Genomic DNA, 16,714 nt, shown 5'->3' with positions numbered 1-16,714 from the left:
ATATTGAAAAGGCAAAACAACGTTTGCCGAGTCAGCTACTAAATATATAATTTTTTGTCAATTCATGTAGAAAATGTCTTGTACTGCTCAGACTATAAAAAATTTACTTATTGCCTTTTCGACTACATGGCTGTTACATTGGAAACATTTAGTTTTTGAGATTCGTGACACTATTGGTCGGTTTGACAACCTATAAGAACCTTCTATTAATCGAAATTGTTTCGGTTTCAAAATAGCTTCAAAAGTGAAACTTTGATTAATTTCATGGTATAATTATACAAACATACATATGCAGTCATATGATTTCAATTTTTTCATAAATTTGCCTTTGACAGTATTCAGCCTTCAAAATTTAAATGAAAATATCTTCCTTCGAAATGTACGCATATCATGTGTTCAGTGGCAAAAATTGCTAAATAATTTATATATATAAATATTTTGAAGTTATCTGCCTCTAAAACTTGTAAGTATAATTCGATATATAGTCTTTAATATATATGGTTATTGTTTTGAAAATATGCCAATCGAAATGCATAACATTTTATGGAATTTATTATTAATATTATTTAAAATTGATATATGAGTTTCAAATTAAAAAGGGTGGTCATCATCAAATTCTCAAATGAGACGACCTTCTGTAATTATGCCATGGAGTAATTTAGTGCAATCCATTTTTAATTTTCGTTATTTTTTAACTAATAGTCTGTTTCCGTACTCAAAAAGTGGGAAAGCGTTAGTTTGAGATTCTTGCAAGTTCGTGCACAGAGCTTTTTTACTTTTGCTTTTTTCCAATGGCGTATTTATTGAAAATAATCCTACAATCTTATACAGGATGGCTTACTGACTAATAAAACTATAAATAAACACATGACTTTTCGCCTTATACAATTTTTAGGTCAGAAAACACTGCCGAGTTAGGCTGTGTCAGCAACATAAAAACATATTTACACCCGTAGGTACAAATCAAAAAAAGGTACTCTAAAAAATTCAATTAACAGGAAAGAGTCAAATAAGTTTTTTTCTTTTTTAAACTAATTTTAAACCTACAAACCAGAACTTAAACTAATACTACTATTTACAAATATATACAAGAACACGCACATGTTACTGAGCAGTATTCTACACCGCATCAGCAATATTGTACGTGTTAAAACGCCTGCGATAAAATAGCAGACCGTTGTTCACAAATAGTAATCCCTCACTATTAAGCAAATGAATGACAGCTGGCGGCAAATGTATTTTTGTGCGCAGCGTATCTATGTTGTATTTACACTGCATGGACTCGGTAACAATCGCATTCTCCAGACGAGGACACTTTTCACAAAATCGAAGGCTCCCTTCATGAGAAATTTGTCGATTCTGTCAAATCCGGCTTTTTATATATATGTCTACATGCCGTTGCTTTTACAGAGTCATTTGTGACTCGGTATCGCCTTGGCAAGATCTCAAAACCCGTCTCTCCCACCTGCGCAATCTTTCCATTTAATGTGAAATCCCATACCAAAGTGGAAAGGCATACGCGATTATCGGTCTAATAACCTGCCTATAGATAAGAAGTCGAATATCTTCAGATAAACCATCACCTCTCAACTTCAAAACTCCGTGGTAGCTGAAAAACACTCTCTTGGCTCGCATCATAATATGATCGATATATCTGATAAAATATTTAATACTACTGTACAAACGAATTGTTTAACCCCCTAATAACAGTACAGGGTAATACCTCCTGAAATTGGGGTACACAGTACGAGGTTTTCCTTTAATAATTACAGCTAAACACTTGTCAATATTTAATTTAATGCCAGCAAGAGACTGCCACGTGGCGGATCGGGAAGGTCACTTACAAATATGTTGTACAACAAGGGGCGTAAGATTGACCCTTTAGGCACACCAGCAGAAACTGCTCTTTAGCTAGATATAGCATCCTATACTCTGACACTAAAACATTGACCGCGCAAGAAGCTTTTATAAATCGGCATATTTGTTCTTCAATCCCAATAGTCCTCAATTTGTACAGCAGCCCATTGTGCCACACAGAATCGAAGGCCTTGGCCAAATCGAGGCTTATGGCGATGGTGCCATGTCTGCTGTCGAATCCCTTAATAACTTGTGATGAAAACACCGCCGTATTTGTAGGCAAACTGATTATATTTGATAATCCTTGTATCCTCAACGATTATTTTCAATCTATAAGAGATGAATGTCTCATTTAATTTCCCAAAAGCAGACAAAATTGAGATCGATCGGTCTATAATTCGAACATTGATCAGAAGAAGACCCCTTTTTTAGAATTGGAACTACCAAAGCATTTTTCCAAGCTTTCGGAAAGTAGCACAAATTTATGCAATGCTTGAATAAAGTTGTAAGAAATACGAATATTGTCTCCCCGGCCTTTTTAGTACCACATCGGGAATCTGGTCCACATCACATGATTTTTTGCAAGGTCGTCTGGCTAAAGCGCTGGCGACAGATTCAGCCGCATTGATTCCATCGAATGGCCATCAACACAAACTCCATCAGCAGTGAAGGTATCAGTAAATGTGACCATTGAAGACGGTGTGCTAATAGTCTCCATGGACTGATTAATGAAGCTGCGGAAAGCATCATCCGCTGGTCCTCTCACCGGTTATACCACATTCTGAATATAGTCAGCCAGTGCTTCAGCCTTAATTCGATCATCGGTAATATGATTCCCAGTACCATCTACTAAAGTACCTACAGGGTCTTTATGGGTCAGCCCTGCGGCCATCTTCACCTTTCCTGAATCTATCATTCTCAAATATCTTGATCGACGATGCTATAATTCGATCCAAGTTCTTTATGTCCGCCGTGAGAATGGCATACCGGCTGGGATCTTGTGTTGTTCTCAGTGTTCGAATTAGTCTCTTTCGTTCTCTCATAAAATGGATTACTCTCTGTGGGAGATTTCCAAGAGAAATACTTTTGCGGTTTAATTTCGGTGCAGATAGATCAATCGCTTCTCTGAATACGCTAGCTAGGTTTTCGAAACGCCCGTCTATTTCTTCTATGGAAACATTATTATTTGCTGACAAAAATATACCCTCCATCCCTTTTCTCAAGACATTTATATGCCTTACGACATTTTGGCATAATTATAAATATTGGTGTTTTTCACAAGCTCTGTTCTGTAGATGGCAATTCTAATTCGTATAACATCCACTAGTTGCAGCCCTGAATCACCAAGTGGTCTAGTAGGGACCACAGAGGTACAAAAAAACAAACAATGGAAATTCCGTTAGGTACCTAACTAAACGTCTTCCTTTGGCATCTATCTCGCCGCTACCCCATAAGTGGTGCCTGGCATTGAGATCTGCTCCTCACCAATATTGCCAAGGTCCAAGATGGGCTCCAGATCTGATTGTTCCGAGCTATATGTGGGGCGAGGGTAAAGTGAGACGAATGTAATTGAAGTTCCATCTTCTCTCTAAACCTTTACCGCACAAGACTCAACATTTTCTGTTTGTAATTCTATTTTTTTACAATGAAATTTTTCATTAATAAACACCGCAGTACCCCACCAGTACCACAGCTATTTTTCCTATGTTGAACGAATGATTTGTAACCATTAAAAAATACTCTTTGTGACGGCTTGAGTAGTGCTTTTATCCCAAGCAATGCGTTTTGGGCATTCTTTTGACGATGCTGCGTGATCTCCACCACAGTTAGCACAAACACATGGATGAGCTTGACAATTAAAGCATTGCGGAGATATACCTCCCTTATCCATTCGTAACTTGACATTATTACTACAAATCATAGTGGTTCTATAGAATTTGTCAATTTCAGTGTCTTTAGAAAGTCTAATTAGCCATTTATTGTAATAGATATTAACCAAACTAACCACGTCAATTTTGAAATCAAGATGAGCTAGAAAATCCAAAATCTCCTCTTTGGTATAATCATCCCCCAGGCCTTCTATGACTACCGAATATAGCAGTAGAGGATTTGGCGTGTGGGTATGAAACCTGTATCCGGCGCAAAGCAACACATTTTTGGCCAAATAATAATTCTGCAACCCTTGACTTTCACAGAAACGACACCTTTTCTCAGTAAAATAGTGGAGAACTCTCCTGGATTTAGCGACTGCTACAAAGTGCCCGCAAAAGCTTTGGATCCCACGTCATACATTGTGAAAGCTGGCATTGACGATTTCCACCAGCATATACGTTCACATTTGTTGGAGTAGTATTAGCATCCGTGAGTGACGCATCTCTTTGCTGTTTTTCTGCCGCCAAATCCATTTTTATGGAAGCCATCTTATACCTTTTTGAAATAACAGGAACCCATTGTTCTGGAGTTTAAATCGCCTTTGAGGAACTAGATGTGGATTTTGGTCCCTCGTTGGGTGCTATCGGCAGTGTAACACCAACATCCATTAAACTGCCGAGTTCTTTGGCTGCCTCGGTAGCCCAATCATCATTTTCATTTGTAGAAGTGCCGTCCGCACTTTTTTCCATCAATTGAGTATTCATCTGCTTTAGGATGGCCACTTCATTTCACAATTTCTCGTTAAGCTTTTCTAGTTGCTCAATTCTAGCAATAGCTTTCTGCAATTCTTTAACAGTAGCTTCATGCTTCATATGTTCATGATGTAGCCCCAGCTTTTTCCTTTGTCTTTGTTTTAATGACAAAGATTCAGATATTTCACTGGATAATTCCGAATCCATAATTCTGTCGGAACGTGGCAGCACAATTGTATCGACAGAAAATTTATCCTTAAAATTCATTTTGCTAGTAGGAATTGTAATACCAGCAGCTTATGTGTCTGCCGCCGTCAATAATTGATGACGGCGGCTTTGGAGTGCTCTGGGAATAACTTTCCTTCCAGCACACTAACACCTTGTTGCCATTACCACACTTCATCCGATATCTCCTTTACCAGCCACAGAAGCCGTAAATTCACTGCCTTTTGTGTGAATTGAAAAACAACAATTCACCAGCAACCAGCAATTCACCAACAACTGCCTTGTCAGAACAAAATTTTATCTCTTCAGAGAATATCGCACCAAATCACTTTTGTTTTCAAGCACTTTTCACTTTTAGAGACAACTTCACTTCACAAGAGCACAAGACAAATGTTTAAAAATTCGTGCACAGAGCAATAAATCTTTATTTACAACGTTACCTAAAATTTAACGAAGCGTACAAAAATATTCAACTTCCCCACTATGGCAAAATGTTTTGTACGGTCGTATTACCCAAATACGTCGAATCCATTTCTCTTAGCGAACGGAACAAACTCGCGAAATAAAATTAAGAAATTATAAAATGTGTTCAAATATTTCATATTGTTATTGAAAAAATTATATTTCTACATGTTTTGTCTCTTTGTTCAAAAAAAAAAAAAAAAAAAAAAACTACGTTCTGTCATATGAAATGTCAGAAATGAACTTTGAAAATTTGTACGTCGGCGTATTTCGGTAACATTCATATAAATACATGTGTTCTCCTTTGTGGTGAAAAACGTCCAACGAGCTAGTTGAATTTTAGGTAAGGCTGTTATATTACATCATGGTACAATTATAAAAGGTAACAGCAAATCCCAGCTGATTTCATTCCAACGTAATACTAGTGTCAATATGAATTTGACAAATTATGTTTTTAAAAATCACCCAACAGGAAAATTGGGAACGCATACAATTTGAAATTGTTCTTTATTAATGTGCTCCGTATTCAATTTACTCAATCTGCCTGCTGGGAAAGTTTGAGGAAGCAAGCCTTTCTTGAAGGAATAACTCGCTATTCCCAGCATTGTCATATGTGTAACCCATATATATGGCAATGGCTCAATTAAAGGAAAGATGTGGAAGCGATAGAAATATAAATTTGATAGATTTTCATTCATGTTTTTCAATTTTTATTTTGAGGATTCGAAAATATTTCATTTTCAAAATAAAAATAATTTGATGATAATTTGTTTGTTTACATTTTTCTGTCAAATGAGTAGACACTAGTAGAACTTACAACAACAAATTTCCATGTGGTTGTTGTATCGTTTTTTGTACAACAACACTTTCTGTTACCTTTTATTATTATACCATGTTATATTACATTAATTTTTCAGAAAATATTGGTCTGTTCCCGTACTGCAACAATTTACCAGTTTTTACTATTTTTTTCAATAGCACAAAGTTGTGGATTCTAGCTGTACGGGAACAGGCCATATATAACATTTTTTGAATTATGTCGACTAAATTCAAATAAAATGTTTAATAGTGTTGGTGGGTTTATTTGGGATACCATTTGTATTTAGTGTTTGCAAAATAGTCAGGCTGGATCCCAGTTTGTTGTTTTTATAAAAAAACAACTATTTATTAGTGGGGAATACATGGCATTGTTCGCCGAGGGGTAAGGCAGGGAAGACTATAGTTTCGGATTTCGCCACTGATCCTCATCAGTTCACTTAGTTTTTTGTTGGGATGTTCTCCCCAGAAGCTATTTATTTCTTCTATACAAAAAAACTTTTATACCCAAATGTCTCTTGTGACAAACTCGAAGTTCTTACGTTACCAGCGATACGACCCCAATGAGAAGTTCGATTCGTTGGCGCCTGACTTCGTGGTCAACAAGGCATTTGCAGACAACTACAATACATTTGCCACTGCTATGTGTCGTCACTTTGTGACGAATGCACATAACGTTGTTGTAGGTATTGCTAGTTAAAGCAATAAACCAAACAGTATGACCGTGCCTGCGTCTACAACTTCAGTAGTGTTGGCGGGTTTATTTGGGATACCATTTGTATTTTCTGTTTGCAAAAAAGTCAGGCTGAATCCCAGTTTGTTATTTTATAAAAAAAAACTAATATTTATTAGTGGGAATGTATGGCATTGTCCGCCGAGGGGTAAGGCAGGGAAGAAGCTATTTATTACTTCTATACAAAAAACCTTTCATACCCAAATGTCTCTTGTGACAATTCGGCCTTCGATCTAAAGTAAATTAGAAACCTACAAACGTCCATTATGTATGTATAATCCATAATTTGTCTGCATCTACCTTAAATAATGCTGAAATTTTGAAGCTCGATTTTGTGTTTTTTTTATTTTTTTTTCTATTTTCAATTCGCAATGTCCATCCAAAGATTAACATTTTGTGCGATCCCATTTCTAAAAAAACTATTTTCCTTCGAAATATTTTTACCTGTCATTTGATTCATATGCGTACCCGCGGTCAGTAAACTTTTTTACGTTCCGGATAAAATAAAATCTTCTTCATGGAAATCCATGCATTTTAGGATGCGTGTTAGGGGGTTTTAAGAATTATTCGCGATTTATTAGTTTTTGTGCATTTAAATGCAACGTGTACTACATGGATTGAAAGATAATTTTTAATACTTTCTGGAAACCGCATGCGCATCAAATGACTTTGAGGACTACGTGATATAGACGCAATTTACTAGGTGGCATCTCTACTACTTCAAAACTATGATTAGTAAAAACATATGCTTAAGTAAAAACTTCGAGAAAGCGTAATTTGTATTTGACATTGGATTTTTTTAAATCATTAGTAGTTCCAATTATATGTGATTACTGTAATTGAACAAACTATTCAATTAAGCGGGTTCGGATAATTGATTGCTCGGTTAATTGAACGAAAATTTGTGCAAATTTTGATGTGAAATTAACCGAAAAATACTGTACATGTCCAATTTCAAATTCAGTTTTTTTCAGAGATTCCAGCTATAAAATTATCAAAGTGTATTTAATAAGGTGTAAGTGACAATTGCCCTTAATTGATTTCAAAAATTGCCCTTAAATTTAGTCTTTTTTAATAATAACCAGTAAGGAAAGTAGTAAAGTCGGACGGGGCCGACTATATGTTTATTTTTATCAAAAACTGATTGTCAGCATGACAATTTAATTTCTATAACAACAATGTTGTTTTTGTAAAATATTTGTTGTTGTATCTGATGCATACACCTTATTAAATACACCTTGAAAATTATAATAAATATGATGACATTATTTGTTCGAAACAAAAAAAATCAAATAATTTTCCTCAATACATTGATTTGTTGTTGCTGTAATTTACAAATAATGAAAATAATGATGCAATCTCCTATATTTTCATTATTTTTCTCATGTTTCGCGATTGTTATAAGTTTCATATTTCATGAACGTTTTTGGTCAACGTCCAAAATAAAATCTCCATAATGATCCCAAACGGATTCGGAGTCAGGACATTTTTCCCAATATATGTAGCAAAAATCGTTGATGTAGCACTAAAAAAAAAATATTATTAAAATATTGGCAATATTGTATATATACAGTGGTGGTCACGTAATTGAAACATTTCATTGGAAGTATTTTTTAAAGTTTTTAATACAGAAAGTAGGAGGATTTGATACCCCATTGGAATTTGAAAATTCAATTAGAACGAATCACAATGAGGATCTCAAATATTATAAAGTATTAAAGAAATGTCAGGTACCGGTGTATGGACCCAAAACATAGGGAGCTATGGGTTAATTTTTAAACAATATTTACCGTACAAATTTCCTTTATTTTACTAATTAAAGACAGAAGGCTGCGTGTTCATCTGCTTCTTAATCTGAATATTGTTATTCTTTAGAAATACATCCACCCAACTCTTGTTGTGAATGTGTCACCTACTATTTGTAACACTGAATATTTACATATGAGAGTCTTACATTCTATTTCGTATGCTATTTGATTATTCACTGTTAATTGAAAGTGTCCAATTTATTTGTAGTTTTTTTTCTTTTCATTGCAAATATAATCTTGACAACCGATCCAACACGTAAATCATGCACGAATAGTTAAACCGGTTCTTGGAGCTAATCCAACATGTTCATGTATGACGGCGGTTCTTTGCGGCAATAGAGTAGCAGAGCACGTGTTTCCATTTCTTGTGTGCGATCATTTTGGAAAACAACCTCATCATTTGTACCTCTAACAGAAATTCAAATTATGTGAACACTGAGTAGAGGGTGTCGAATCACACCCATGAGAAGAAAAGACTAACCAGTAAGAAAATGTTCGAAGATTTATATCACAATCGGAAGAGGAATGCACCAAAAAAGTTCATACATACATATATTATGTGTGTTGGTACATAGGAATGGTAATATATCATGAAAAAAAGAGTTGAATAATGCCATCTAGTCAAGAGGGGAATAAAAACTAAATGAATAAATTATTTTCTTTGTAGGAAATGCATTGCCATACTTGTGAAGATTGTGTCATTGGTGCATAAATAGGAATTTGGAGTGTTAATGTGTTTGGTGATTTAAATAACTTGTCGCAGTTTAGTGGGGAGATTGTTTAGAATGAAGTATTTATAGTCTACCGAAAATATGTAATTAGATTATCTTCAATATAGGATGTGAATCATTCATCATATTCTATACCATATAATAAACATTTTTATAGGGATTCAGTTTGTATATATGTAGAGAGAGACAGAGACTATTTATCAGACTCCATTAAAATTATTCATCCTACTAAAAAGTATCAATATTGGGCTAATTTTTTGAGATTATAGGTAAAATTTATTTTGAAAATTGCGCGTTTGGAAACGGTTTCTGTATAGTTCCACTTTTTTATATGTTTTATATTGTTATTATTCATTACATCGAAAGTTGTATATTGTCAGTGTAGCTAACGCTTTTCACATGTTATCTCTTGTCGTTTTGACGGGGTTATTAATTAGTCTTGTGTCGTTCGTGAACGACCTAGTTCAATTGAAGGAGTCAGTCCACTGAACAACATAGTTCAGTTTTTATACCCTTCACCACACTGTGGTACAGGGTATTATGTCTTTGTGCATATGTTTGTAACAGGCAAAAGGAAACGAGATAGACACATGGTTCCTTTTGAGAATATGCACAGTGTTCAATCCAGAAGCGTTTTTCTGGAGTAGCATAAACTTAATTTTAAACTTAAAAAATCAACTTTTATGCTGAGGGTTCTTCCCAGTGTAAATGTAAAAAACCACCAAATATCAAGACCGGCAAAATCAAAAAATGCGCACAGCTCCAACTCTTTTTCGAATGTGTTCTTTATTATTTCTAAAAACTGGACAAATTTAACAAATAACAAAAGTGAGAAGAAGAATACAAAAATGCATCGACAGACACACATGCAGATCGGTACCTCTACTTGAGTGCATTCTGCAATAATGTATAATTGAGTGAAATATATATGCTGTTTGTATTTCTAACTATCATTAGAAAGAACAGCAAACAACTCATTGCAAATATTCGTTTTCGATTATTTACTTAGCTATGCTTACGGCCAACGAAAGCAGAGAAAGAAATATTAACAAACGCGAAAAAAGATACAGTGGACACCGATCAACATGCAACAATGTAAATAGTAATAATTTTGACGATTTTAATAATTACAATTGATAAATTAAGTATAAATTACATGAATTGACAATAAATATGCGTTGACCTAACATACCGGCCCCATTGAAAGGACACTTTCAATTTAAGAGCATGGCTAATTTATGAATAGGTCGACGAATAATTCCTTTCTTGGTTTTTACTTCGGCAACTCGTATTCGTCCATCTCCTCCACTTATAGTTTCAATAATTCTACCCATTAGCCACTTCTGAGGAGGAACATTGTCTTCGTGTACCAGCACTAAGGTATTCACAGCAACATTTGGGTTGGAAGACGTCCACTTGTTTCTCACTTGAAGCTCATTGATATATTCATGAGACCATTTCTTCCAAAAGTGCTGTTTTATCTTAGTAATTTGGGCCCAGTGATCAAGATTATTTACGTTTTTGGACGAGAGGTCAAGCTCTGGAAGAGATCGCATCGAACAACCTATAATAAAATGGCCTGGTGTGAGGGCCTCTAAATCGCTCGGATCCGACGACATTGGCGATATAGGTCTCGAATTTAAAATAGCTTCTATCTCAGTTAAGGCAGTGGCGAGTTCTTCGTAGGTCAAGCGAGTATTTGTGAATGTACGAGTTAGATGACCCTTAGCAGATTTAACAGCTGCCTCCCAAAGACCACCAAAGTGGGGTGCTCTGGGAGGAATAAAATTGAAATTTATGAACTCATTGGCGCAGAAATTAGTTATGTGGTTTTTGTTATCTTCATCAAACAAAAACCTTTTCAAATCTTTGAGTTTTGTGTTCGCACCCACAAAGTTTGTGCCATTGTCGCAGAAAATATCTGTTGGCAAACCTCTTCTACCTATCATCCTTTTTAGAGCGCCAATAAAGGAATCGGTGGATAAATCCGACACAGCTTCGATATGAACAGCCTTTGTTGCTAGGCAGACAAACACCGCTACATACGTTTTGTATGGCACCTTTCCTCTGATTCTTAAATACGTGTTTATGGGACCACAGAAATCTACAGCACATCTGGCGAAAACTCGAGAGGGATTGAGACGATCAGCTGGTAAATTTGACATCATTTGTTGTAATAGTTTTGGACGATAACGTATGCAGTGTGGACAGCGATTCACAATAGTACGACAAAGATTTCGTAAATTTATTACCCAAAAACGCATTCTGACAAGAGAGACTAATGCCTTCGGACCGGCATGGTAATTTTTAATGTGAAGATATTGAATGTAACATTTAACAAAGTTGTTTTCCTTCGGCATAATCATGGGGTGTTTTTGAGTTTCAGGAACATGGGCAAGTTCGAGACGACCACCAACTTTCAAAATTGCAATTCCACTCGAATCGTCTATAAATGGATTAAGGCCCTTAAGTGGGCCCTGTGGATCCCTTTTCTTGACTGCGCGTTTTATGTCATCTTTGAAATATTGTTGTTGTACGTTCCAAACTACAGCTAACAGAGCGTATTCTAGTTCTTGGGGTTGTAAGCAATCAGAATTTAAAAACATTGATTTTGGAGAAGATAAGGAATGCCAAAAACGAAATATCCATGCAACAACTCTAATTATCCTTATGTACGAACTGCAGCCCTCGATAAATTTGCTTATACTATTAGGTTGTATCTCCAAAAGAAGTGTAGTTTTCCGTTTTTCTTTATTAACTTCTTCGGGATTTATTTCATTACATTTGTTCATTGGCCACTTATCTTCATTTTGTTTGAGAAAGTTTGGACCACCAAACCAAATCGACGACGTCAAATCCAATACAGTTGATCCTCTAGATACAATATCTGCGGGATTTAAATGAGAAGGCACATGCCTCCATACGCAGCCGTTCGTAGATTCTTGTATTTCCGAAATTCTGTTTCCAACAAAAACTGAAAGGGTGGAAGAGTGTTGTTTCAGCCAGTGCAAAACTATTTGGGAGTCAGTCCACAGATACACTGAAGTCCTTGGTATGCTTTGAATATGTTGTATTTTGTTGTATAGTCTGGATAGTAAGTGAGCCCCACATAGTTCTAAACATGGTAATGATTTTCGCTTTGTTGGAGCGACCTTCGACTTCGCTGTAAATAGTTGTGTGGAAACCGTACCAGATCGTGATAGAACTCGGATGTAAATGCAACAACCATAAGCTCGAATAGATGAATCGCAGAAGCCATGTAATTGTATTGATGCTGGATTTGGTGACAAACAATAACGAGGAATGTTAAGTAAATGTAAGTTTTGCAGATCATCGAGGAAACCTAGCCAAGCAGTATGAATCTCTTGTGGAACAGATTCATCCCATCCAATTTTTATTATCCAAAGCTCTTGTAGAATGATTTTCGCCTTTATAATCAAAGGTGACACAAGTCCAAGTGGATCAAAGAGTGTGGATGACAACGATAGAATGGAGCGTTTGGAAACTATATCCGTTTTCTGCTTTGGGGAGAATGAAAACAAAAACTGATCCTTCTGTTGATCCCAAGAGATTCCTAAAGCATTCGTGACTATTGAGTCATATATGTTTAAATCTTTTACCGAATTATCGTGACGAAAATTTTCGTGATTCGAATGCCATTTGTCTAGCTCGAAACACCCAATTTTAAGCAGTTCTGTTACTTGGTGTTTAAGCTCGGTTAACTCTGCAATAGTTTCAGCACCTCCTAGGAAATCATCAACATAAAATGAATTTTTTAAAGCATTTGCACCAATCTCAAATCGTTCAGAGTATTCATCGGCAAGATAATGTAGAGCACGAACTGCAAGAAATGGTGCTGCTGAAGTGCCGTATGTTACGGTATTTAACCGATATGTTTTAATTTCTTCTTCGTCCGAATATCGCCAAAAAATATATTGAAACTTACGGTCTTCTGTGCTGATCAAGACTTGCCTGTACATTTTTACAATGTCTGCGGTTAAAGCGAAACGATGAAGTCGGAAGCGCAGTAGCAGCAGGAAAAGCTCCTCTTGTATTGTGGGACCAACCATTAAAATTTCGTTGAGTGATTTCTCAGAAGATGTAGCACATGAGGCATCAAACACCACTCGAAGCTTTGTTGATGTGCTATTAGGTTTGAGCACACAGTGGTGGGGAATATAGTAATGAGGTTCATCCAATTTTAAATTTTTAACAAGAGTCATATGCCCAAAATTCTCATATTCTCTCATAAAACTTACATACTCGGATTTAAGCTCCGGGTTATTTGCTAGCCGTCGTTCTTGAGCAGAAAAGCGTCGAAGAGCTGTATTGCGAGATTGTCCAAGGGATGAAGGAGATTCCTTGAAAGGTAGTTTAACAACAATTCTACCACATGATTCACGAGTTACATTGTTTATAAAAAATTTATCACATTCAATTTGTTCCAATGACATTTTTTTGTTATTTTTCTCCAGTTCTTCGATTTTCCAAAGTCGTTCCAAGTTCAAATTAATTGTTTCCTCAGTTGACACTAGGTAAGATTTGCCGATGCTGTTAGGTCTTGATGAGTTGTACCTCCCAGTCACTATCCAACCCAGTAATGTCTTTTGTAACTTCGGAAGATCTGGACCAAGTCTAATTTGACCAACAGACAGTATATCGAAGAACGTTTCTGTGCCAATCAACAAGTCAATTTTATTTGAATTGTAAAATTTTTCATCAGCCAAGAGGGTATTGGAAGGTAGATTCCAAGATGAAACATCAAGCTCCGAATCAGGTTGGTACGAAATGTGTGGTGTAATACAAAATGAAAGTTGGGCTTCAAAATCGGTTACCCGAGATTTTATATTCGTTAAACAGTTCTGTTTAACCCTTGTATTAGCATTGCCAATGCCAGAAACTTCAACACATTTTTTATTTCTTGGCAAAGATAGACGCTGAGCGAATTCATCAGTTATAAAATTTATTTGTGAGCAAGAGTCTAACAGAGCCCTTCCCAATTTGTAAGTACCAAAATTGTCGCGAACAAGAACCATGGACGTAGCAAGGAGGACCTGATGCGAAGCGTTATCCATATGTGTGTGCACTGTAGCAACTATATCATTATCCACAGCAGCAGAAGTTGATGGTGCAGTCGATGACTGTCTTGGAGCCATTTCAGAACGATGGAGCATGGTATGATGAGATCGATAACAATGTCTGCATTTGAAAGTTGATGGACAGTTTGTGACTTGGTGACCTTTGGCGAGGCAATTAATGCAAAGACCAAGCTTCTTTACATTTTCAAAACGAACACCAACATTCAAATCTTTAAATTGTTGGCATTGTGTAATGGAATGGTCAGCTTGAGAGCAGTACGAACAACTTCGTTTAGAGCATGAAAAGGAATGTCCATGTTTGTATGGTTTTGGAATGTATTTCTTAGAAATGTGATCCTGGCGACGCGATACATTGATGTCTAAAGACTCTAAATATTGGCATCTTCTCTCTAGAATTTTGGAACAACTGTCCCATGTAGGAAGTTCACTGAAGTCCAACGAATCCTTCCACTTCTTTTTGGTGTCCACATCAACCTTTTCCATTACAATATGTATTAACATAGCATTTACGATGTCATTTTGTGAACCAAGAGACTGAAGTGAACTGTAAATTGCAGACACGTTATCTACTAGGCTTCTTAATTGATCCGAATTTGATTTTGAAACCTCAGGCAAATCGAAAAGTGATGTGATATTTTCCAGGAATATTAAGGTACTGTTGTCGTACCGAGCCTTCAGTCTCTCTAAAGCCTTTGGATAGTTTTCATTGGTAACTTGAAATGCCTTTACAGTTTCTAATGCATGGCCTTGAAGACAATTTAACAAATGATTGAACTTCTCAATGTTTGATAAACCATGTTCACGATCGATTATTTGCTTGAAAGATGTAATAAAATTTTTGTAGTCACTGTATTTACCATTAAATGTGGGTAGTTTTAAGCGAGGAAGTTTGTTTGTGGGAACAGATACAGCAAATGACGAGTCGGTAAAGGTTGTATTATGTCCATCTTCAGAAAGTTGTTGTTGAATTTGGGAATTGATGTAGCAGTAGGAGTCTTCAATATCTGCACGACCATTATCTTCTGCATCCAAATTTTCAATTTTACTTTGAATAGATAAGACTTGTTTGAAGTATGACTCCAGAATTCCAAGACGACACTTCAAATCTGCAGAAGATAGGGGTTTTTCTCCCTTGACACTGGCATCAATTACAGTTTTTATCCGAGAAATATTTTTCTTGATAATGGTGCGCTGTTGTTTTAGTTCCTCCAAAGTCATGGTTAACAACGATAAACGACAATGTTGCGATAACTAATGGTTTGTACGAAAAGCGCGTCAAATCAGTGGTTTAACAACGAACGATAGATTTACACTGTCCTGTCACGGTCGCCAATGTTCAATCCAGAAGCGTTTTTCTGGAGTAGCATAAACTTAATTTTAAACTTAAAAAATCAACTTTTATGCTGAGGGTTCTTCCCAGTGTAAATGTAAAAAACCACCAAATATCAAGACCGGCAAAATCAAAAAATGCGCACAGCTCCAACTCTTTTTCGAATGTGTTCTTTATTATTTCTAAAAACTGGACAAATTTAACAAATAACAAAAGTGAGAAGAAGAATACAAAAATGCATCGACAGACACACATGCAGATCGGTACCTCTACTTGAGTGCATTCTGCAATAATGTATAATTGAGTGAAATATATATGCTGTTTGTATTTCTAACTATCATTAGAAAGAACAGCAAACAACTCATTGCAAATATTCGTTTTCGATTATTTACTTAGCTATGCTTACGGCCAACGAAAGCAGAGAAAGAATTAACAAACGCGAAAAAAGATAACAAACGCGAAAAAAGATACAGTGGACACCGATCAACATGCAACAATGTAAATAGTAATAATTTTGACGATTTTAATAATTACAATTGATAAATTAAGTATAAATTACATGAATTGATGACAATAAATATGCGTTGACCTAACCCATCGACCACCACCCATTAAAAAGGTGGAGAAAAAAAAAATAGGAAAGTCCTTCAAATGAATTTGAAAGAACTTAATAGGAATACGTTGCCATGCCAATTGAACTGAGTAATCATTTGAACGATCACTGAACTGAACTAGATTGCCCAGGACTAGTTTTAATGAGTTGTTTTGGTCAACAATTCGCACCAAGCAAATCCTGAACCCACTCTAATATATAAATGTCTGTGTACTTATATACATATATTTACACGTGTATAAATTTGGATAATTTTATGTATACCTCCATGATCTGGCCTTGCATGATTGTTTGCTCACTCACAGATCCAATCATTCGCTTGAAGGCTTTCAACTTTGTTTTAGGTTGCTTGGTCAACAGGAATGACTTGGTGTGTGTGTGTCGGCAATCTGTCCTTCCTTTTTTGTTTATGAAAA

The 16,714-nt window shown here is 35.9% G+C and overlaps 1 protein-coding gene across 1 annotated transcript; it reads right to left on the bottom strand.

Annotated features, from left to right (window-relative positions):
- Positions 1–10,470: 10,470 nt before the first annotated feature.
- Positions 10,471–15,573, bottom strand: LOC133327329 (uncharacterized). The gene is made up of 2 exons (XM_061535894.1): positions 13,203–15,573; positions 10,471–11,828 (listed from the first exon to the last, which is right to left on the bottom strand). Exons 1-2 carry the CDS (start codon positions 15,571–15,573, stop codon positions 10,471–10,473), a joined length of 3,729 nt encoding a protein of 1,242 aa, XP_061391878.1.
- Positions 15,574–16,714: the final 1,141 nt, after the last annotated feature.

This window comes from Musca vetustissima, unplaced genomic scaffold (assembly GCF_032173495.1).
Source record: "Musca vetustissima isolate MV318-11 ecotype Yass unplaced genomic scaffold, APGP_CSIRO_Mvet_v1 utg103416, whole genome shotgun sequence".
In the NCBI taxonomy this organism is placed as follows: domain Eukaryota; kingdom Metazoa; phylum Arthropoda; class Insecta; order Diptera; family Muscidae; genus Musca; species Musca vetustissima.
This window is presented reverse-complemented; position numbering and strand designations above follow the sequence as displayed.

Bases quoted from the DNA above. Each gene is read 5' to 3' on its own strand.
- LOC133327329 (XM_061535894.1), bottom strand. From the start codon at position 15,573: ATGACTTTGGAGGAACTAAAACAACAGCGCACCATTATCAAGAAAAAT. The intron at 11,829-13,202 runs GTAAGTTTCAAT...TACAACCCCAAG, and splicing joins CTTGATCAGCACAGAAGACC to AACTAGAATACGCTCTGTTA.